General features: G+C 28.9%; 1 protein-coding gene across 1 annotated transcript; it reads right to left on the reverse strand.

Annotated features, from left to right (window-relative positions):
• Window positions 1-1,927: 1,927 nt before the first annotated feature.
• On the reverse strand, window positions 1,928-4,106 carry LOC120071402 (transcription factor TCP5-like). The gene is made up of 2 exons (XM_039023664.1): window positions 3,813-4,106; window positions 1,928-3,501 (listed from the first exon to the last, which is right to left on the reverse strand). Exon 2 carries the CDS (start codon window positions 3,379-3,381, stop codon window positions 2,218-2,220), a length of 1,164 nt encoding a protein of 387 aa, XP_038879592.1. The 5' UTR covers window positions 3,382-3,501; window positions 3,813-4,106; the 3' UTR covers window positions 1,928-2,217.
• Between the last annotated feature and the right edge of the window lie 15,653 nt (window positions 4,107-19,759).

Genomic DNA, 19,759 nt, shown 5'->3' on the forward strand with positions numbered 1-19,759 from the left:
TTTACTCTCAAATTAAGTTATGAATATTGTTATTAGAATTTCTATTCATGTTGAATAAAGAGATGTATTTTTTTTATTTTATGAGCATTTATAAAAAGATATCAAAGATACATCTGTGGATATTTAATATCGATATCAACAATTCAATTTACATGTATATCAACTTATCGACGAATATTTTTTCAATTTTGGATATGATGAGGGTATTGCGAATGTGTCAATTTAGTTGAAATATTTGGGTATACCTACTCATTTCTTTGGTCTATTTCTTGTTTTTTATATGTATGTTGCAGTGTTCAAATGTTTTCTTTTTGGTCGTTTTTTGGTCTCTCCTCATCATTTGTTTGGTCTCTATACAATCTATATCAAATGTGCACCAATACTTATACTTTGTCAGTTATTGTTCAATGTTTTAGGCTAATAGATGACACTTATTAAGCTAAAATCATATATTGTCTACTAGACTTTGAAAGAGGGGGAAAAAACTTCTATTGTTGTTTGTTGATTGCTGTTGTTTATAACATGTTTCTTGTTTGTTTCCTAAATTTTGTATAGCCTAATAAAAAGTGTATATCGCTGTCGTCGTCGTGTCATCTAGTCAAAAATAAAATTAGAATAAAAGGACAAGTATATACAATTATAGAGGGTGAGCTTAGAATTAAATCGGTTAAATTATCAAAATACCCTTGAATTATATATGAACGTTGGTTTCAGTTATACCCCTAAATTTTAGAAAATTTTATTTTAACACTTGAAATTTGAATTTTTTTTTCAGAATAACCTCGAAGGTTTATGCCTTCAATTTATAAATAGAAGTTTTGTATCTACTTATATGTACAAATTATCTAAACACATGCATGAAAAAAAAAAAATACATAACGGATAACATACATATGAACAATACATATTGTCCTTTTCCTCTTTTTAATCTCACGATCCCAATTTTTTTCCTTATGTTTATAGTTTTTTTTTTTAACAAACCCTAACTATTTTTTTTCCGTATACGTTTAGATTTGTTTACTTAAGCATACATAAACTTCTTTTATCCATGAATTAAAGGCAAAATTCTTCCAAAAATGTTTTAAAAAAATCAACTTTTTAAAATTGAATGATATAGTTGAGACTAACCCCATAGTTTAGAGCCCCTTTTTTATAACTTAACCTACTATATATATACGTACTCACTTTTACAATAATTTTTTATACAGCATCCACTAATCTAGATCATTAATGTCAACTATTTTGTAACTGCAATTTTTCTGTTGCACAAACTTTTCTCTTTTCTTTTCTTTTTTAAAATATTCATAAGACGAGGATGAGCAAGTGCATCGAAACATCTCAACTAGGTTGACATCTTTGAACGAACTTGTCTCTATTATATTTTTCTCACATACGCTTGATAAAGTATCTTCTTCGAAAGGAAAAAAAAAAAAAACCAAACTATTAGCAGAATTGCACAATCCATTAATTTAATTAAATTCAAATCTTTCTTCAAAGTTAAATAGTATTCAAATTTTATTTCAAATTTTCTTCCAAAAACATACAGTTGTGTGTCTCAAGACCTTAAGGATCATTCTCTTTTTCTTTTGAACAAGATATTGAAGGTCGAAGGATTAGTAAGTACACCCGCACATCCATAATGCCCTCATCACGCCTTGATTCCCAAAGTGATTCTTAAGTTAACATTCTAATATATAGTAATTAGTAAATGAACATATAATCTACTTAAGTAGTTCAAATATCCTCATCTCAATCTCCATCTTCAAATTAATAAAAGTTTGTAGAGCTAACAATAGAATTTAGATACAATTCCTACTATTTTTCCTTCTTTTAATTTGGTCCCTAAAATTCTTTAAAAAAAAAAAAAATGGTAATTTCCATCCTTGTTTCCTTTCTTCTATCATGACCTATATAACAATTACATTCATCAACAAAAACTTGGATACACTGATTCATTCAAACCAAAATGTATAGATATATTACAACTGATGTATTAAAAAATATCAAATGTCTAATTCTCCAACATATATATATATAAATCAAAAGCTTTCAAACAATTATCAAAATTACAAGTTCACTTTTCTACAATCTCTCTTCAAAGAGAGTTTTCATCTAACATTTAACTTGTATATTCTGAAGAAAATCCGAAAGGATTTAGAGAGAAAACTTTGAAACCTTAACTTTTTTATAGATAAAGAACCTTCTTGGTTCCATCCTCTACGAGTTCTCGGCCGCCCCATCTTTCGCGGAGGAGCTTGCACCGGCACGGCTGCCCCCAGGATTGTTGTCAGCTGCATGAAGAAGTTGCTTGAGATTGAAACTTGGAGGTGGAAAAGGTTTCAAGTTTTGTGAGGCAAAAGGGTGGAGAGATGAATTAGGCATGAAGGGATTGGACAAATTAACATGGGAATTTGAGCTCAAGAAATGGATATGGCTTTCAAAGGGATTGGTAATATATGAAGCATAAGGAGTGAAGAATAGTGAAGAATTAGAAGATGATGAAGTACTTGTTTGAGCTGCAGCCTCAACTAATTGTGATGGAAAATTTCCATTATCATCATTGTTGTTGTTCCCAAATTGTGAAAGTGATAAACAAGAGTTGTAATTATTGTAAGGAGTGGAATTATTGTTCATCATATTGGGTAAATTTGAAGAACAAATGGCCATTGATAAGAGCTTTTGAGATGAAATTTGCTCATTGTAATCTTCTACTTGTTGACTATTAGTAGTATTACTTCCATCAATCCACTTCCCTTTCGTTGTTGCTGTTGTGGCTGCTGCTGCTTTTTCTTGTAGTCCTAAATCCACATCCCAAAGTTTCGTTTTTTCGACCGTCATTGTCGTCTGATACGCATCAATTCCCTTTACGTCAAGCGCAAAGGAGGGAGGAGGAGGAGGAGGAGGGAGAGAATTACAAAGTCGGGAAGAAGAAGAAGAAGTGGAATAATAATGATGATGAGGATCATATTGAGGGAAGAGCATTTGTTGGTGGAACGGAGAGAAACCGGGCGGGATTTGGAGGGGAGGGAGGTTGTCGATGTCGAGTTTGGTAACGTCGAGAAGCCAATCAATGACCTTACTTGGTTGGCCAAGTTTGAGCTTGTCTTGAAGATCATAGAGTTGAATTGCAGTTGGAACTGAAAGTCTAATCCTTCTATCTCTCAAACCTCTAATTGTACAAACTTTGCTGTGCCTATCTTTGCCTCCAAATGAACGAGAAACTCTAACAATTCTTGGATTTCTAAATCCTGACCATTGTCTTGAACTTGTACTTGCAGCCTTAGAAAAACTATATTTTCCATCATCATTATTATTACTACTTCTAATTCCTTCTTCTTTTGCTTCACACCCCTTTTCTTTTGAAGAATTATTCCTCAACATATCTTTATATATAATTTCATATATATATCATGATATGTTCATCATTTTTGCTCCATTTTATCAATCAATCCTTCAAAAATCAGACTCTTCCAAGAGATATGCCTTTATGGATCATCCAAGCTGTAATGATTTGAGAGAAGTTTGTATAAGATATTGGAAACTTGAATTAGTATGATTATAATGAAACAAAAAGAGAAAGAATTAAAAAATTTTCAACAAGAAACTAGATGATGAGACGAATCAGTAGTAGGTAGACTCGAACGTCTCAACTCTAAAGGGTTCTTCTTGGAAAAGCTTTTTCTAAAGTATATAATGAATAATTTAACCATAGCTCTTCAGATCCATCGGAAACCTTCAAGAAATATATAAAATCATCTAAAAAAAAATTCAATTGTGAGTGAGTGAGTGAAAAAGGAAAATAATGAACTTACATTATATTATTTGAAAATTACCAAAAACTCCAAGTTGTTGAAGCTGTGAGACCAGAAATGTCAGTTGTTGTTGGCCCTCAAATTATTGATCACCAAAAGAAAGAGCTTTTTTCTTTGATGTGTGGAAGAAGAAGAAGAGAAGGAGGGGGAGATTTTATATATTGCACCAATGGAAACACACAACCTAGCTATGTTTTTTAGAGTAAAAATACTCTAAAAACTTCCCTTCTTTGCAAGGAATCAAAACTTTAACACAAGAAATGACAATATGATGGGTAAAGGAAAGAAGATGCCAGGAATTTATTTAACCCCTTCCATGTTGCATATATGTCAAAGATAGAAAAGGAAAAGGTAAGGTGTGTTCTCGACCACGTGGCACGTTTTTTTTTTATGATACATTAATGAAACAGACAAGAGTGTGAATGATACATAGTTTCGTCATCAATGTTTATATATCAAAGGGGATACAAATCTCCCTAGATTTAGAGAATTTGTTCGAGAATGAAACCATAATATACTAACAGTCTTGTATTGGATAAAGTATGAGAAAGAAGCTAAAAAAATATACTTCAAGTTTCTATCTAGTAATTTTTTTTAGCAAGATACTAGAGCAAAAAAAGAGATCAGAAGTACAATTGAACATCTCACTAGGTTAACACATCCATAGCTCTACAAATTTTAAAATTTACATTTACTGGTTGAATACTAATTTTTTTTTCTTTCTAATTTTACAACTTGATTCATTAATTATCCATCAGTATATGACAGTAGGAATGGAAATTTAAATAGGGTATAAATATTTTTAACTCATCACTAAATAATAATATATAAAACTTTCCCTATGGGGACCATTCAAATTAAACCAAGGGAAGAAAGTAAAAGGGCTAACCTTTTTCAGCATTTACAAACAGCTTTATTGGTTTGTTTAATACATCATGAGTTGAAGAATGCATGCCCTAGCTAGCTACTACATATATATCCAAAAGAAAAGACATACTCAATATAAAAAAAAAACCCTAGATTTATTTATTGTTCTCTTAACTTCTAGTATGCAAAATCTTCATTTCTTTGTAATTATCTTTCACAAGATTTGGTTTGGTGTGTGTGTCATTCAAATTCAATATGGGTTTGGTTTGAAATTCTCTTTCAATTAAAGATTGGGTTCGAAAGACTAAGTATAACTAGGAAACTAATTGATTTAGGTCTCACATACTTTTAATTTTCAATTTTCAAACTTTTTAGACATTTATTCAACTTTTTAAAGACACTTTTGAAATTTCCCCAATTTTTTTTCAATTAAAAAAATATATTGCAACCGAAGAAAAATTGCTAATGCTACACCTTTAAAAAATGACCAAAAGAGTGGTGGAAAAAGAAGGAAAACATAGAGTTCATTTTCATCGATTTGAACATCCGTTACAATAATATTAATAAAGGATGATCCTAACTCAGTTTTTTTTTTTTTTTCTTTTTTACCGATTGCTTTCAATTTACTGTTGTGGGGTATTTCTTTTCTAAAGCTAGAGGTTTTTTATTTAGGAATTATGAGTTTAAATATTATGGAATTTTATCTCTAAACGCAAAATTATTATTGAACTACCCGTCTAGAATTTTTTTAAGGGGTGCAACATGAGGATTTTCTAAGTGATCACCCAACTTAGTATTATTCTCGCCCAAACACGCTTAACTGTAGAGTTTTGATAGGATTCGGTGCATTAATTAATGCTGGTATGATCGCACTCAAACTATCCATCGAGATTATGATTAGGGTTGGTCGAGATGGCTTATAACTACTTGCTTTGAACAATAATGTAAAAGCTAACTAAAAGTTAGTGTATAATTGTGACTTGAGAAAAGGGAAAAGCCTCTCATAGGAGAGGCAAGAAATTAGGGTTTTGATTTGATTTTCTTTGCAAAAGGTGTGGTGTGTAAGGTATTTGAAGAGAGTTGAGATCAATTGGATTATTAGAAGATAGAAAGCTATTCCAACTCTCCAACTTAGTAGATGAGGGACCAATGTAGGTTCTTTTAATTTAAAGGCATCCAACTCAATGCCAACAAGGACCACAGGCATGCAATAGAGATATATGGTGGGCAGTAAGATTTTCACAGCACAAGTTGAATTTTGTATTTATTATCAAACTTTCAAATTTTAATTCATGCTATATGATCTCTCTATAATATATGATTTTCTCCCTCTTACTAATCTTTCAAAACCAAATGCAAATTTGAGGGGTCTTGTTCAATATATCTTAATGTTACATCACAACTACGCGAAATTCAAAGACCGTTATACGTGAGTTAACCACTATATATTGGCTAATTAACCCAATCTCCTATTACAACAATAACCTTAAATTGGAAAAGCCATTTGTACAACTTTTTTCTCAAGTTTAATAACACATTGGGATGAAGAGATTCGAGCGTCTAATCTTTTGGTTGATAGTAAAAAGCTCATAAAAGTAATAAAGTTGAGATATTCGGGTGTACCTACTGATTCTTTTTTATCTTCTAGTATTTTGTTTAAAAAGCATTTTGATATATGTTTGATAGTATATTTTTTAACCAATTGAATTATATATTGACGAAGTCCTAATTCGTAGACTTTAATTAACGTGGTTAGTTTCTATTATAAACTACTATACCTTGGGAATGTTGCATAGTTTCCTTATCAAGTACAACTTTTTCATTAATGCAAAAGAAAATTTTGACAAGACACACATTGGAAAAATTATTGGGTAAAAGGAAAGTCTAAGTGTATATATTTAGCAATAATCCATGTATATTGTATTGTGTGGAAAATTAAAATGGTAGCTATATAAGGTTGGCAATTATCCAAGTTCATCACAATTTTAATTAGGAACTATTACATATAAACTTGTACTCAATTCTTTAATAGGATTACAATGGAATACAACTAAGACTTCAAAACAATAATATCTCTACCCAAAATGTAAAAGATTAAAAGAAGAGAAAAGATGAAATATAATCTAACCCTAATTTCCTGTTTGGAATATGAATATAATGAGGTAGTTAAATGATTAATCAAAGTGCCATGAGCTTGATTTGATGGGCTATGATTTTCGATCACACAAATTATTTTGATGAATGAGGTTCAATTTTTCAAACATCTTTTAGACGGTTCCTTTAAATCAAAGTGAAGGATATGAGGTCATTACATTTGTTGACAAATAAAATTTATTGACTATACTTGAGATGCACCAAGATAGATGCATCCAAGTGAACACCCAAGTAAAATCGAACTAGTCTATTGATGAAATTAAATACGAGAGACGAGTGAGGTGTAATAATTTCTCATAAGAATTTTGAAGGCTATGCCTATTAATCAATGGACAGAATGAAGTGCATTTATATGAGAAATTAATCCTAACACAAAATAACAATAAATCAGTTTAATACAGCTATAATTCCAAGTAAAACTAGTTTCACTCTTAATTATTACTTTATATCTATATATCTCTTTTTAGTTAGGTTATATGTTTCTCACATACGTCCGTTAATAAAGTATCCCTTTAAAAAGAGAAAATTAAACTAAGCTTTGTCAATTGAGTCATCAATATGAGTTTAGATGTTCAGGTGCACTTCTCAATCCCGTTTGTTCCATTAATTTTTTTTTAAAAAAAGTTATTCCTCACAGACCATATATTTTGAAAGAAGCCAACAAAGTACAAACCCTTTAACTATATGAAAGTATATATAGTGCAACTAAAAGCTTAACTCACCATATGATTATGTAGCTAAAAAAATGGAAAAGGCTTTACAATTTTACTCAAAGAGTATATATTACACATCTCTTATCATTATCTCTGCAAAAAGTTCACACATGTCCAAACAGAAATTGCAAAATGGGGATTCATGAAGAAAAAAACCTTAAACCCTACAAAAATATCATATTCCTATGGCTTTTTTCTTTTTTCTTTTTTTTTTTTTCCTTTTTATTTTATTTTATTTTATTTTATTTTATTTTTGTGGAGAGAGAGAGGAGACTTTTCTTTTAAGTAGTTCTATATATGATGGATAAAATGGGAATCTAAAAGAAAAATAATAATAATTGAGGATATTAATAGAGTGACTGTAGCTACAACTGCAACAATTGGGAAGAGCCAGTCAAAAAGCTGAGCCCTACTTTATATCTCCATCTTAAAAACAAAAAAGAATAATAATAAATAATAATAATAAAAAATGTTAGATACAAATTTAATGCATGAATTTTGAGATTGGTATCTATTTCATCCCTAAACTTTTAAAACTACAAATTTATTTTATAAGATCCTGTTTCATAACTATTTTGTTTTTGAAAATTAAGCTTTATTTCCTCTCATTTTCTTACATGGTTTGTAATAATCTTAAGTAGAATAGCTGATTTCTTAACCAAATTTCAAAAATCAAATAGATTTTTAAACATTATTACTTTCATTTTTCAAAATTTAACTTAGTTTTTAAAAACATGGATAAAAAGTAGATATCAAAACAAAAAATATAGAGGTAGAAGAGTTGTTTATAGGCTTAATTTTTAAAAACTAAAAACAAAAAATCAAATGATTACCGAACCGAGCATAGTTCAATTGGCATTTGAGTGTGTTAGCATCCATGCGGTTTGTGGTTCAAATCCTCCTATCCCAATTGTACTAAAAATAAAAAAATAAACCATGTTTTATAATTTTTAATTAAATGGTTACCAAATGGTGACTAAATTTTTAAATTTTTAAAATTTATGGTTTCCACTACATACAAAATTAAAAATTTAGGGTTATATTATATATAAAATAAAATAATTAATTTTTAAAAAATCGAATTTATCAACAACTTGTTAGATAACTAAAAACTTATAATTTCGCCAAATTATAAATACCCTTTACAACCTTTACAATTTTTGACGGGTAAAAACCATTATTTTTCCTTTTTCTTCCTCTTTATGAATAAAAATTGAAACTTTATTATATATTTAATTAGCAAATTAAGATGGATGGTCCCTTTTACCTGAATACACCTAGCTGACAGTGCCTCTTAAATTGATAGGAATTCACTGTGAGTTTGAAAAAAAATGGCTCCTCTCAAAAAAAAAAAAAAGATAAAAAATTTCAAAGCCCCAATATGATATATAAATATATTTACTCTGTGTGTATTTTTGGGTTTTAGGGTTACTAAAATTAATTGTACAGTGGAAAATTGGGAGTCTGATGGGATAAAGTGATTAATATGGATTGAATGAAAATATTTCTTAGCCCTATGATTGTTCTTTCTGTATTATTCTTATTATTTCTTTTAATAAGCAGTACACAATATATATAACTTCTGCAGAAAAGCCCTCTTTTATGGAAGGTTTTTGCATTTTTATTTTATTGCCCAAAAACATACCGGAGGTTTGTGTTTCAAATATGGATGCCAACCTTAAATTAAGCCATTTTTGTAGACACAAAAAATACAATTCAAATTTTAAAATTATTCTTTGAAAGAAAAAACAACTTTGCAAATGTAGTAATAATTAATTACTTTAACAAAATTACAAAATTATTGTTCTCTCTTTTCCAGAAAACCCTAACCCTAAAAGCTAGTGGGAGTTTGGATAGTTCTCTTTTGGTTTATATTAGTTTATATTTATATACTTTAGTGCTTCCCAAAATGTAAAAATAAAAAAAATAATAAAAATAAAAATCCATTAGATGTAAAATCGAAGTTTTATGTCTAATAGAACGACCCTAGATTTTGGACTAATTTGTGCTTGGTTTATGATTTTAAAAAGTCGTCAAACGGCTTCAAGGACGGATAAGGACATAACATTTAATTTTCATACTAAAAATTTTAAAATTTAGAGGTCAAATAGACTCAAACATTAAAGTCTAAAATCTTTATTTTAGATACTTTTTAAAGTTGAAAGATGAAATAAACACAAAGTCACAAACTCATTGAGAGTTTGTAATTTAACACTCTTATTTTCTTAGATAGCAGGGGTATACATGAGTTGGGTTGATGGTATTTTATGATCCACCCGAAAATTTGGGTTAGTCGAGTTAGCAACCGAAATGACCCAAATAAAATTTTCAACCCAACCTAATGCTTAAAATTTGGGTTGGATTGGGTTTGATTGTTGAGTTATAACTTATTTTTTCTTTTTAATTAAAAATAAATTTATATACAACACATGACTAATAATTAAAATCTCATAAATTTCAAATGCAAAATACCAAATATCTATGATATTTATTGCAAACTTTAAACAAAGACAAATATCATAACAATTTTTTTAAAAAAATTAAAAATTCACAAATGGATCAATATAAAGTAATCAACTTTAAATAAAGAAATATATATAATATATATATATATATATATATATATATATATATATAATTCGGATTGGGTTGGGTGAACTCATTTTTTTTAACCAACCCACGACCCGACCCAACCCAACAAAAATAGAAAAAGTTTAACCTAACCCAACCAAAAAACAAAACTAACCCAATCCAACCCTTATATTTTGGGTTGGATAGTCCGAATTATTCGGGTTGTGGGGTTATTACCCCTATTAGATAGGAGAGATGTCTCTCTAAAGTTGTATAAAAATATTTTATCCATTAAGTTTTGAAGGAAAGGAAAACACTATAAGAATTTTGGTTTTTTTCGGCGTAGAAAAAAGCGTCAGGAAAACTTATTTTTCCTGACGCTAAAGTTGCAACATTGGGAGATAGTGTCTATCCTAACGGTATAGACGAGACGTCGGCTTTTAAAAGAAGGTTGAAAAAATTTTATTAGAGTTATCTCGACGGTGGGTGAAATTACCGTCGGGAGAACGTACTTAGCCTGACAGTTTTAAGAGCGATGGGAGAAGGTCAATTTTAAAAAAGATCGGAAACCTTTTATTAAAATTATTCCAACGATAGGTCAAACTATCGTCGAGATAATATACTTCATCCGACAGTTGTATAAGCATCGAGAGAGAGTTAATTTTAAAAAAAAAAGTTGGGAAAATTTAATAGAGTTATCCTAATGGTGGTTCAAACTAGGGTCAGGAGAATATACTTAGTCCGATGATTTTGCAAGGGTCAGGAGATGGTAAATTTAAATAAAAGGGTTACCGAAATTTTATTAAAGTTATCCCGGCGGTGGTTCAAACGACTGTCAGGAGAACCTACTTAGACTGACGATTTTTCGAACGTCGGAAGAGGGTCAATTTTTTTAAAAAAAATGTTAGAGAATTTTTATTAGAGTCCTCCCAACGATTGTCCAAACGACTGTCGGAAGAACCTACTTAGCCGACGGTTTTTTAGAGTGTCGGGAGAGGATTAATTAAAACCCTCATTTTTCTGCTCTTTCTTTTTCAGCAACCGCTGCTCCTGTTGCTTCTCTCTCTCTCAAACCCTCTATTTCTTCTCCTCTCTCACACTCGTTTTTCTCTTCCGTCACAGATCGGGCTACCACTACCATCAACTGCCACCGTTTGCCGCCAGTTGTCGCTTGTCTATGTCGTTTGTGTAGTGGGTAGGTGTTTTGTTGGTTTGTTTTGGGACTTTCTAGGTAGCTTTCAAATATCCACAATCTCTTTGGCTTAAGTTATTCATAATATTTTGTTGTTATATTCAGTTTTAACATGCTGTCTAGCAAGGCTTAAATTACTTTCGATTTTTTTGAGTTTTTGTTGGTTTTTAGATTCAAGAATTATTGTTTTGAGTTTTTGTGTAGTGGGTAAGAATTATTTTCAAGGTACCTTAAGTACTTCGGATTATATCCATATAGAAGTTCTAGTTCTAGTTTAGTTAACTGAATAATGAGCAAACTTTTGGAGTTTAAATGCAGTGACAAGCAGTAAAAAACGAACAAATTTGTACTAGAGGAGGAATATCAAATTTGAAATGCAAGATTGATGGAAGAGTTAAACAGGGACACACTTTCCATATTGAGAATATGTCTCACATGGGAAGTAGAAAAAAATTATAAGTTATTTAGTGGCCTTAATAAAGGGAATTAGTTTGGACTTTATTAGGCTCTTAGGGAATATGGTCTTATGGTTTATGGTTACTTTACATGATTATTGTTGAAGACTTTATTTTGAAAGATGATGGCGAAAACACATCCAAAAAAGAAACAAAAACAAGAAAGAAATGAAATGAAATTTAAAATCTTAATATATATTTTAACTTGGGTTTATTATTTATGGTTGAATATTGTTCTTTAAAGAAAACAACTCATCTAACAAAAAATTAATACTTAGAAATTGAAATTATGTGTTCTAATATAATTACTTGTCTAAATCATATAGGTTCAACTTATCACATATATTATTAAGAATTGATAAGAAGTGGATTAAGACTAGTAACAAGTTATCAACTGAGTATGCAAAAGAAGTAGCCTGATTTTTTGAAGTTGCAAAACTTCATGTATAATTATGTTTAAGTTTAAATTTCTTTTATATTGAGTTTGAGATTGAAATATGTAAATATGAGTTGGTTTGTTTCAATTTATTAATGTTCTCAATTGAGTTATTGAGAATAATTTTGAGAGAGATATATACTATATTGAGTTTGAGATTGAAATGTGCAAATATGAATTGGTTTGTTTCAATTTCTTAATGTTCTTAAGTTGACTTTTAAGTTTATATTCATTTTGAATAAAGTTCATTTGAATTTATTAATGTTCTTATGTTGGGTTCCCGTTGGTATAGGGTGATTGTCTAATAGTATTAGTAGTTGTTTATTTGACTAATTTGTAAGATTCAAACATGTTTTTTAGATATTACTTAATATTGTAAACATTTAATTAATTTTATTAATTTTTAATATAGTTTATTTGATATTTGTAAGATTCAAACAGGTATGACATTTGTAAAAATAATAGATATAAAATTTAGTAAATAAGGAAAAAAAAGATATTCCTACGCCTAAATATGTAATCCTGACGGAGGGGTCGAGAAAAATATTTCGTGCTTGTTTTTACCCTTTTCCCGACGCTAAAATAGGTCATCGTCGGCATAAGTAACCATCTCCTAATGGTACAGGGGTCAGGAAAAAAGTATAATTTCACGCTAAAATAACTCTCAAGATAATTTTTGCCATCGGTAGAATCGTAGATTGAGCGTTGGGATAAGTAACCATCTCCTGACGCCAAACAGAACCATCGGCATAAGCTGGCTTCTCTCAACAGTCTGAAATTATTCTTACCGTCGAGAGAAATAACTTTTCCCGATGCGCATCATTTAGGATCGACAAAAGTCCCCATCCTTGTCTCGTCGAAATATCTTTTTCTCCCGATGAAAATGTTTTTTTGGGTCAAGGAAGGTTTTCCCGACGACGCTTTCCTAACATGTAGCTGACGGTTGGATTTCCGTTAGGATAGGTTGTCTCAACGGTTTTCGGACTTTTTCCGATCGTTTTTGTCGTCTGCAAAAGTCCACATTCTTATAGTGAAAAAAAATGAAAGAAATTTAAGCAGATTAATTTTTTTGGTTTTGGAACTAAAATGGAAATCTTTTTTAAAAATGAACCGTTGCAAATATAGTAATCATGTCTAAAGTATTAACAAAGTACAATACAAAATAATATGTAGATATAGCAAAATTTAGATCCAACTTTCAGAGTATATCACTAATAGATTTTGCAATATTTGAAATTCTTTAAAAATGTTATTATACATTTAGAGGCTATAACTAAAATTTAGATCCGGCTTTCGAAGTCTAATAGTTATAGAGTCTATATTTGAAATTCTTTAAAAATGTTATTATACATTTAATTATTAACTGATATCTATCGTAATTACTTTTTATAAAAAGATATAGAAATCAATAATTAATTTTAATTAATTAAATTTGCATAATTCTTCAAAATTTGAAGTTCACACTTCACGTGCATTTAAAAGTTTCAAAATATTGCCCCACAAAATGTCCTTATATTAGTAAAGAGTAACATAAATTTAATGTATGTATCAAGTTTTATTTTGTGGTTGCTTTTGAAGAAAAAAGTGGTACATATCCAGCACCACTTCAAAAATAAACATTATTGCTCCTTCATTAATTTTCTACCTTTCAATCAAATTAAAATTATATTTAAAATTCAACTCAAATTTTATTTTTCAACCCAAACTTTAAGCATCCTATGTGGAATATTGTAATTCTAGTGTCTGGTTCAAAATCACCCTTCATAAGTCAATGTCGTTATGATCTATTTGATAACTCTTTTATTTCGATTCTGTACCAACTAACCTTTAAAAGTATTAAAACATTGACTAAAAGATTAGATATTCAAATCTTTATTACATATCATAAGGCATTTGTTGCACTCTATGTTAACCCCACAAATAAGAAAATCAGCTAAACACATGAACATATATAGCCCAACTTGTTGAAGTCATTTACATCTCAACCTAAGAATAATAGAGTTTCAAATCTCTACTCTCGGATGTTGTGTTGAACTATATATATAACTTAGTCATCACCCGTTGGTCAATGTTCTAATTTCTTTTATTTTTAGTTTTTAGTAACCAAATACATTTCTGTTTTTGTTTCGATAAAAAAAAATAATTGTTACTAAACAAACTGATAGTTTCATTTTTTTCTTTATTAAAAGATAAAAAAAATAAAGAAAAATAAAGAAAAATGAAAACATTACCAAAACAAACCTTATACTATATTGTTATAAGACATATACTCTCAACCAAGAGATTTGGTCGAGATTTGAATCTCCACACCACATATTAAATTCCCAAAACAAAATCACGGTTTCTAATTCTCTCTCCATTATGATGAAATTAAAAGCATCAGCCACATTATTTTAGCTTGTTTGAATATATAAAATGATCTCCACAAGTAAACTTTAAATTGCATCAAATTTTAACAAAAGTAAGATAGTCCCAATTAAAAAGAGAACTGAGAAACCCCAACCAGAAGTTTAGAACACAGAAGAAAATTAAATCCAAAGTTATTTCCAAATGTCCAAGAGTAATTTGAAAGGTGAGCCATTTTTTTGAATGTAATGAATTTGGTTGTTTAAAGGGAAAAAAAAATGTATAAGAGACTTCAATGTTGTCTTTTGAAAGGGATTGTTAAAGCCCTCCCATAGTCATCATATATAGACCATTCATTCCTAACTTTAATTTTGAGAAAGAGATAAAAGAGATCTATATAATAGACAACTATAGAATATCTATAATTATTTTTTATTGAATGATTTGATATTTTTCTCTACCACATTCTATGGCTAACAAAAAAATAAAAAAGAAAACATTGCAAAAATCACTCATAGAGTTTTCACGGGTAAAAACGGAGCCCTAAAAATTGGATCTTCTAACTTACATGATTATATAAATTATAACAATTGGATAAGTTTGATGATTCAATTTTTATCATTTGTGGATTATCCAATTCCTACAATTATATATTGTAAGTTTGAGAGTCCAATTTCTACAATTGAACTTGAATGTGTAAGTGTAACTACCACCATAATTCACAGGTGGTTTTTGCAGTTTGCCAAAAAAAAATTAAGAACGATTGAGAATGAAAAGAGATCGAAGATGATAGAAGAAGATTGTGATAAACATATAAGATTTTGCTACACATCCTATAGTAATTTGTTGAAATTTATATTTGGTTTTCTAAATGTGATATGTCTTTTTGTTAAATTATAAAGCTTGACAGGGGATTTTCAAAAATAGAAAAATAAGGAAATTTTTTTTACATAAAATAGCAAAATTTTAATTTTTTTTATAGAGGTTGATAGAAGTTCGTCAGTATCTATCCGTGTTTTTTTTTTTTTTACTATTTCTGTAAATAGTTTGATATTTTTTATCTGCGAAAATATCCCAAGCTTGACATTTGAAATTTTAGGGATTTTGTCCAATTTAATCGTTTCACCTAAAAAAGTGAGTCTAAATTTGAGTCTAATTTTCATTTAGTCTTTAGGTTCCAAGACTTACACTTTTACTTCAGTTTTTTTTTTTAATAATATCCACAAGACAAGAGAGATTAGGTTCTTCAAGACATCTCAACCAGGTTGACACCTCTCTAATACCCTCATCATGCCCCAAAACTAAAATGATTCATTAATATAAAGGATACTCCCTGAGTTATTTTAAGTTTTGCATTTTTACCCTTGAGTTTTGAGTTTTATTTCCATTTGATCCTTGCAATTCAAGATTTATACATTTTATATTTGATTTGACTGAGTATCACTTTTGGTCCTTGATGTTAACTTTTATTAGTTAATTTAAGAGAATTAAAATTAATTGAACTTTTTCGTCACAATGAAAATTAATTTAAAATTTTAATATCATGATTATTTTTAAATTAATTAACTAAAAGTTAATGTCAAAGATTAAAATGAACATTAGGGAAAATTTATAGTAAAAAGCGCAAAATATTGAAACATGGAATCAAATGGAAACTAAACACAAGATAACGGATAAAAATGTAACATTTTGAAATCTAGATTAAAATAAGAATTAAATTTAAAAACTTGGGAGTAGAAGTGTAAATTTTAAATTTGTAACCTAAAAATTAAGTCCCCATTTAGTAATTATTTCGTTTTTTTTTTTAAATTAAGCTTATAGATACTACTTTTACCTTCAAATTTTTTTTTTGTTATCTACTTATTACCAATAGTTTAAAAAATAAAATCAAATTTTGAAAACTAAAAAAAACAGCTTTTAAAAAGTTATTTTTATTTTTGAAATTTGACTGAGAGGTGTGTTTGGAATAAATTTTCAAATGTTTAATTTTAAAAAATAAGTCATTTTGAAAGAAATTGGAGTGTTTGGCAACCACTTAAAATAATTTTTCAAGTGTACTTTCATCAATTTTTATCAAAAGTGTTTAAATAAAAATGAGTTTTTGAAAAACATTTTTTTCTTAAGTCAATCCAAACGGGCCCTAAGAATTCAACAATTAGATTCAAATCATTATAAGAACGAGAAGGAAATATGCTTAATTTTAAAAAACAAAATGATTATCAAATGAGATCTAAATTAAATAGAAATTAAACTCAAAATAAAATAGAGTGACCAAAATAATTTTGTTCCTTAGAAAACTAACAAATCCCTAAAACTTATTTGATAGGGTATACATGTTTTGTCCATATAAACTTTAAATTAAATTTTGTGTTTAAAAACTTATCTAATATGTCTCTTCTACTTAAAAAGTCATTATGGAATAATATATGTACTTAAAGCTTTCAAGTTTGTGTATGAAATGTCCCCAATATGTCAAGGTTTTATTACATAAAAAATTCCAATATTTACATATTAGACAATTTTATATTTGGTTGGACAACTTTTTAAACACAAACTTAAAAATACATGTAAAGTTATTAATTGTTTTTTTTTTAAAAAAAAAAAAATTAAGTTATTGATTGGTTAAAAATCACTTTTTGTCCATGAACTTTCATTATATTAATAATACAATTTGGTCCATTAAATTTTGTTAGTTAGAATTTAATCCCTCTACTTTCAAATTTGTAATAAATAAAAATTTAGTCCATATATTTTATAGTTTGTAACGAATTAATCCTTATTATAGAAAATATTCTTACAATTTAATTAAATAGCTTACACATGCAGATCGTTGATTGAAAGTCAACTTTTTTTAATAAACTATAAATATTAAGTTGTTACATGATAAAAGTTAACACTTAGTTTTAAAGAAAAGGGACTAAATTTGTTACGATTTTCAAAATATAGGTACTTATAAATTGTTATTATTGAAGTTTACAGACTAATTGTTACAAATTTGAAAGTATAAAGATTAAATCGTTACCAGTTAATCTTTAGGAATTAAATTATTACTTTAATGAAGGTTTAAGGACGAAAATGATTTTTAACCTTATTAATTTAACATAATTCATAGAACATTCCTATTAAAGGTATATATAATAAAGTGGATGGAGAGAAAGAAAATAGGGCTGAAGTTTTTTTTTTTATAAATTCTCCGTCGTTCGAGCTACTTGCCTATGTAAATATTAAATTCTCGTTTAGTAACCATTTGGTTTTTATTTTTGTTTTTGAAAATTAAGTCTATATCATCTACATTTCTTACAATGATTTGCATCTTTTTTAAGTATAATGGTTGAATTCATAGTCAAATTCCAAAAATTAAAACAACTTTTTTGAAAGCTACATTTTTAATTTCTCAAAATTTGACTTGATTTTTAAACCATTGGTGAAAAGTAGATACCAAATAAAGAAATTTGAAGGTGAAAGTAATATCTATAGACTTAATTTTAAAAAATGAAAACAAAAAACAAAATGGTTATTAAATAAGACCATCCTAAGATAGTATTAGATCCAAAATTTTCATTTGGTCTCTATTTCAACATGTTATATTTTTACCCCTAAGTTTTGAATTTACTTTCTTTTTGGTCTCTAAGTTTCAGAAAAAAAATTGATGTATCATGTTGTTCTTTTAGACTTAATTCATGTAGATTCGGCATCTAATGGACCTGACATTTCTTTGCAACTTGACCACATCGTGCTCGTTATTGCTTTCTCCTTACAAACCAATCCAAGTCTTTTAAAAAAATTTCAAGAGGTCATCTAACATAGGATTACTCCAAGTTAAGCACACTTAATTTTAAAGTTCCTATAATTGAGTCACTCAAAAGTAAGATACATTTGTTGGCATAGGTATAATTTCAATTCTTTTAAATCTTTCTTCGCCCATGTTTTCATATACTCAACATCTCTTTCATTTCGATATGATCTCGATTTATTTCTTTACCTTTCTTAAACTCGAGTGTTACAAATATATTGTACAATCTAACACTTGGGAAGTTATCAAGCTTCTCAATGGAGTACAGTCTTCACAATTTGAAATTTAGATTACTATTGAGAATATCTTCTCTGTTTGTCTTGTTTCTCTCAAACAAATTTACTCATGCTATTAAAAAGCTTTAACCTCTCAAAGCAGCTCTTTTATCTGAAAATATATATATATATATATATATATTTCCATAGGATTCTTTCATATCTTGGATGAAGAGGTTTGATTGTAATTTGGTGGTTGTTTTTTCTTATGTTCCTTTGCTTCAAAATTATTTATATTTATTGTGATTTTAATTTTTATCATTTGGGTTTGTATTTTATTTTATTATCATGTAGGAGTGGGGGTCCTATCCTTGATTGGGTAAACCATTCCTTAATGATTGGCAGCAGGGAAAAAAGTAGGTGTCAGAATTTTCTGCCATGACATTTAAAGTGGATCATCAATTATTGATATACTCCAAAGTCCAAACAATATATTATTCATTTATCAATTATGACCATAATTGAATATAAGAACTGAATCTCAAAACTATATTTTATATATGCTATATATACACACATAACATATAAGGTCAAAGGAGAGGGAGGGTGTTATATATTTATAATCAAATCCTTTGCTTCAGTTTATTCTGGGCTGAGCAGAAACCCCAATGTCATAGGAGGGATCAGGATAGTCCCATTATTCTTCTTATGTACTATTAAGAGTTTTTTACCCTAAAAAAAATCATCCTTGGGTCATATATTTTATAAATATCTTTTAACTTTGAATTTTTTTTTTAAAGAAGACTTTTAAGAGATGTTTGACTCACAACATGATTTGAGTTGAGTTAGTATAATATACTAACTCATTGTTTGACCCACCAACTTTAAATGTTGGTGGAGTTGAGTTGGTATATTTTACCAACTCATACCATCTTACTCCAACTCTCTTTTCTTCCCATGTTTTCAATGGCTCCACCCATCGGCCACTGTCACACTTTGAGAACTAACTCCGGGCTCCGACAACCACCTCTGATGACAACTCCAACGACTAACTTCAGATTCCGACAACCACCTTCGATGGAAACTTCAGCAACCAACTCCAAGCTACGACAATTACATTCGATGAAAATTCTGACGATGAAATTCGGACTCAACATCCACCTCCAATGACAGCTCCGGCAACCAACTCCGAGCTCTGACAAACT

Source organism: Benincasa hispida, chromosome 2 (genome assembly GCF_009727055.1).
Source record: "Benincasa hispida cultivar B227 chromosome 2, ASM972705v1, whole genome shotgun sequence".
NCBI lineage: Eukaryota > Viridiplantae > Streptophyta > Magnoliopsida > Cucurbitales > Cucurbitaceae > Benincasa > Benincasa hispida.